General features: G+C 55.7%; 1 protein-coding gene across 1 annotated transcript in view; it reads right to left on the bottom strand.

Annotated features, from left to right (window-relative positions):
• VOLCADRAFT_104315 (uncharacterized protein) overlaps positions 1–1,955 on the bottom strand; it is a gene marked incomplete at its 5' end in the record, with an annotated part of 5,122 nt that extends 3,167 nt beyond the window's left edge. Inside the window, 2 exons of the mRNA XM_002949367.1 lie at positions 161–397; positions 1,767–1,955. Coding sequence (XP_002949413.1) covers positions 161–397; positions 1,767–1,955 — 426 coding nt within the window. The remainder of the gene's footprint in view (positions 1–160; positions 398–1,766) is intronic.
• Between the last annotated feature and the right edge of the window lie 2,552 nt (positions 1,956–4,507).

The raw sequence follows: 4,507 nt of genomic DNA, 5'->3' as shown, positions 1-4,507 counted from the left end.
CCTCACTTCCCCCCCCCTTTCCCAGCCCCACCCCATCACACACTACACTCCTCTACCTCAAAACAAGGCGCATCACTGCACCATACCAGCTAAACTCCCCCCCGACACCCATACACACACCGACACACACACCCATACACACACCCGCAGCCGCTCGCACCTGGATGGCAAAGGACACGTATCTCAGTGCCTCGTACTGACATGCCGTGGCGATGACGTTGGTCAGCGACACCGCCGCGTAGCTGCGCAGGGGCGCCGCGGGCGCAGTGGCGGTGCGGGTGAGCAGCAGGTAGCCCAGCGCCATGATGCAGGTGACCAGGCGGTTGCACAGCACCAGGAAGATGGAGTGCTCAAAGACCTCCTTGTCGCGACCAAACCCAAATGTGACGATGCGCTCCTGAGGGGAGTCGGTTGGGGTCCGTTGGAAGTCGGTTGAGGTTGGTTGGCGTAAGGTAAAGTGGTAAGGTTTAAGAGTGAGTGGGTGGGAGGGGAAGGGAAGGGGGCCCCCAGGGGGAACCCAATGAAGCAAAGAAGTGAAGAAGGAACAGCTGCAGCTGCCGAAGTGTGTTCCAAAGCACCAACTAGGGGGCCAGAGCAGTGACCCGGGAAATCCAATGGATGGTGGGGGTGAGGGGAAGGCACGGGGGGTCGTTGGGGGGTGGGGTGGGGTGGGGAAAATAAAGCGAAAGAGAACGATGGCGCATGGGACCCAAGAACCACACGGCAAGTAACGGCGGCGTCGGGGGGGAGAAAAACGATGCATGGGCAGTGGCCGCCTCGTCCCCCGTTCGAGTCCTGTCTGGACCGAGTGCTCTCCCCGCCCACCCACTCCCCGTAACACATATACACACACACACACATCTCGCTGTTGTTTTGCAACTCCTCTCTCCTGCTGTGCTGTCCTTTTTCACACTTCTTCCTCCCGGGGCACCCGTCTGAGCCCCTGCTGTGCCGGGGGGTGGGGGCACCGGTCTGAGCCCCTGCTGTGCCGGGGGGGGGGGCACCGGTCTGAGCCCCTGCTGTGCCGGGGGGGGGGGGCCTGTGCACTGACCCCTTCCCCCCTTCCGCGGCAGGAAGGGGTCCCCGGCAGCGAAAGTGCGGTTAGGGTTGCTGGGGCTGCTGCTGCTGCTGCTGCTGTTGCTGGGGCGGCTGCTGAGGCTGCTGGCGGCTCTGACTTTGCTGGTTCCGGTGCCTGGTCGCTGCCGGATAAAGCCTCCCGGCATCCAGGCCCCCAAACACACACACGTTCGGCAGGCAGTCCGCGGGCCGCCGCTCCCTCTCCCTCTCCCTCCCGTACTGGCTGCCGTACTGGTCATTATCTGTTGGCTGTGCAGCTGCCGTTAGTCCGTCGCTGCTATGAGGTGGGAGGCCCTGGGCATGGAGGTCCAAATGGCTGGCTGCATGGGCTCCTGGGAGTATGGGAGGAGGACTGCTCTCCTCAGCTGCCGGTGGTGGTATCCGGCGTGCGGGTATTCCAGCTCTTCCCTCCCAACACAGATCAGGGAGGATATGGCGGAGAAGATGTATACATGCGGCTATACAGCTGGCTGGCTTGGGGATGTCGCAGTCATCGCTCTCCTGCAATGCCCGTTGTTGGCCAGTATAGGGACCCTTTCCTTTCCCCGCCGCCCAATGACACCCCAAACGATTTTTGAAATCTTTAAATGATACCCAGTTCACTTGTCCGTGCTGGAGGTCGACCTCCGCTGTAGGTGGACATCGACCGGCCCTCGATTGCCCCCTCTCTGTCGCGGGGTCGCACCCACCTGCAGGACGCCATAGACAAGAAGAGCCCCCGTGGCGATGATGATGCCGCCGGTGTCATACAGCATATCCCTGCTTGAGCAGTACGCCCAGATGCGCCCTCCAGCTGTTTGGTGCGCCGACTGCTTGGCCGTTCGCCGATGCTTCGGATTGGATTCGAGGAGGAATTTGTGCAGGCCATTGCGATCCATGACTCTCCGCTCCGAACTTGGCAGCTCAGAGTACGCCGGACACAGCCGCAGAGAGCCGACAGCTCAGCCCATTGCAAACAGCCATAAGCTACAGGTAATAGCCACTTAAAGTGGAAACATTATGTCGGCCCCAAATGGAGCTCTCTCGGATCAGTACAGGAGCCGGCTGTTGTGTGCTATAAACCGTGGATGCCTATAACGATGGGAATCTTCAAGTGTTGCTGGATCAAATCAGTACAGATGAGCTAGTATTAAAGAATGAAGTCAGTGCCTGAATTACAAGCAACAACAACTCCGCAGGAAGGGTGGGCTGTATCCTTTGATTTTCTATGTGTAAGATGTCCAGTCCAGTGATCCAAAGGTTGATATTTTAGTTGGAAAGACAAATGCTAATTGCTGGGCAGGCCTGATAGTTGAGCACGAACGCATTAACAGTACGGTAGCTTCCCTTGTCAACATGAAATTTAATTGCTAAGATCAGGCAATAGAACACAGTGCCATAGCAGGCAAAAATCTCAAGGTTGACAAACTTCAATCCGCAGAATCACAGTACGGAAAACTGTATACCCGCATCACAGTAACGACTTACGACGTGAGAAAGCACTTCAGTGCATCCCTTTACACAGGAGCCGTCCTAACATATAAGGATAATGGAAGCGCCATGCAAAGCCGTACTGCGCATGGCTCCGACAACACCGTTAGGAAAGCCCAAGAAAGAATTTAGTCCGGACATCCATCCCAATCAATATAGCCTGACGTCACTAACCGAGTTATGCATAGGCATCTCTTACCGGTTTCGCACTACTGGCGGGCGGCCCCGAAGGCTTCGCCGTAAAAGCTGCCATAACCACTAGTAGGAGCTGCTCGCAAAACGCCACGAGCGCCTCGGAGTAACAACACTAAGGACTTCCCATGTTTGCGTCGGGGCAAACGTATCGCAGGGAGTGTAGAGACCCTGCCGTTTTACCCAATTCGCTGTTTAACGGCGACCAGCATGATACACTGTCCGCCCACTAGTCGATGACTGACCCCCGGACATCATTTCTCTACAAAGTCTGTATTCGCGTTGACCTTTCACAGTCGCGGGCAGGAACTCCCTCATGCACGGTGCACACACCTAAACCTGTAAGAAACGGATTCTCCACTACCACGGTCCCCTTCCCAATTCACAGAACCCAAAGAACACGCAAACAATCACGTCTCATTAAACAATACAAGAATCCGAACAGAACGAATACTCGCATCTTCACAAGCACATCCACGCCAGTCTATGGCCGTAGGTGAGGACCTCACAGTTGAGGTGGGTGCTAAGAGCTAGGAGTCATAGGCCTCAATCCACAAATGGTGTTATCGGCAGATACCGAATGAGGCAGAGGGGCAGAGGGACAGAGGGACAGATTTTACACCCCAAGCTTAGATATGGGCCGTCGTGTGTGGTGTTGGGCAGTCTTGGCCCCTCGGAGCAGTTGGGCGGGATGGGCTGGAGTTGCGGAATGTGGTGGAGCTGAGCGGCGTATATTTCATTACTGCTGGTGGTTGTGGTGGGTATTGGATTCGCGATGGTGAGTTCGCGGCCGGGGGCGCCTGTTAAGTCAAAGCCATGGCACGCGGGAAGCTATCTTCGCACACAGATTTATGTGAATGACTTCCTTCGGCGAATATCGATAGAGGACTGCGGTAGCTTTTGGATACAATTCTCAGTTAAGCGTGGCATGCGAGTTCATCATGAGACACGACGCTGACTGACTGACAGCGCTTCGCGCCCGGGGCTTCGCCCAAAACGCAACGACGTGCCCTACGCTGTGGTTAGGCAATCCGAATTTTCGGCGTGACGTTATCGTATCCTGTGCTGCTTGCGAGTATTTTTTATACAGACGTGTAACTTTGTTGGTTATATTCGGCCGTAACTAGAGGCATCACGTTTAACGTAGTCCTAGGAAGGTAACCAACGGCCAAGAGCCTTTTAGTTACGCTGCGGTGTTGGTACAATTTACTTCGTTGTATTATAATCTTAGATTAACCAATTCGGCTTTATTTTGGGGTGGATGTCGTGAGGATGCTGTTGGATACTGTTGTACAGTCTTGTACGGTCAAGGTCCGTACGGTCACCATCCGCCAACCCACGGCCGACGTCCATAACGTCGAAACGACACCTCGAAGTCCCACCGCGCCGCCGGTCAACCAGCTGTGTGTGACCAACCACTACCACCACGTCTTGAATCCAACCCCAATAATCCCTACAATAATCCCTCTTCCACCCTGCTCGAGACTCGAAACAACCCCAAACCTCACTTCACTTTCATATCCCTTCCCTCCCCTCCCCTGCAAGGGCTCTTCCCCTCACCCCCGTTGGACTATTTAGGTCCCCCTGCTCCTCCTCCCTCCTCCCTCCTCCTCCTCAGTTCCTGCCTCATCACCCCGAGGGGTTATTGCTTACAGCGATTCGGTGTGTTGGTCATTTCAGTCGGCAGCTGATGACTCCTCGCTTTCTGCATCACATCATATATTTCCCTCCCCACCAAGGTCTGCACATCACATCACATCGCAAGGCA

This window comes from Volvox carteri (assembly GCF_000143455.1).
Source record: "Volvox carteri f. nagariensis unplaced genomic scaffold VOLCAscaffold_14, whole genome shotgun sequence".
Classification (NCBI taxonomy): Eukaryota; Viridiplantae; Chlorophyta; class Chlorophyceae; order Chlamydomonadales; family Volvocaceae; genus Volvox; species Volvox carteri.
The sequence above is the reverse complement of the archived record's forward strand: the minus strand, read 5'-3'. Positions and strand labels throughout refer to the sequence as shown.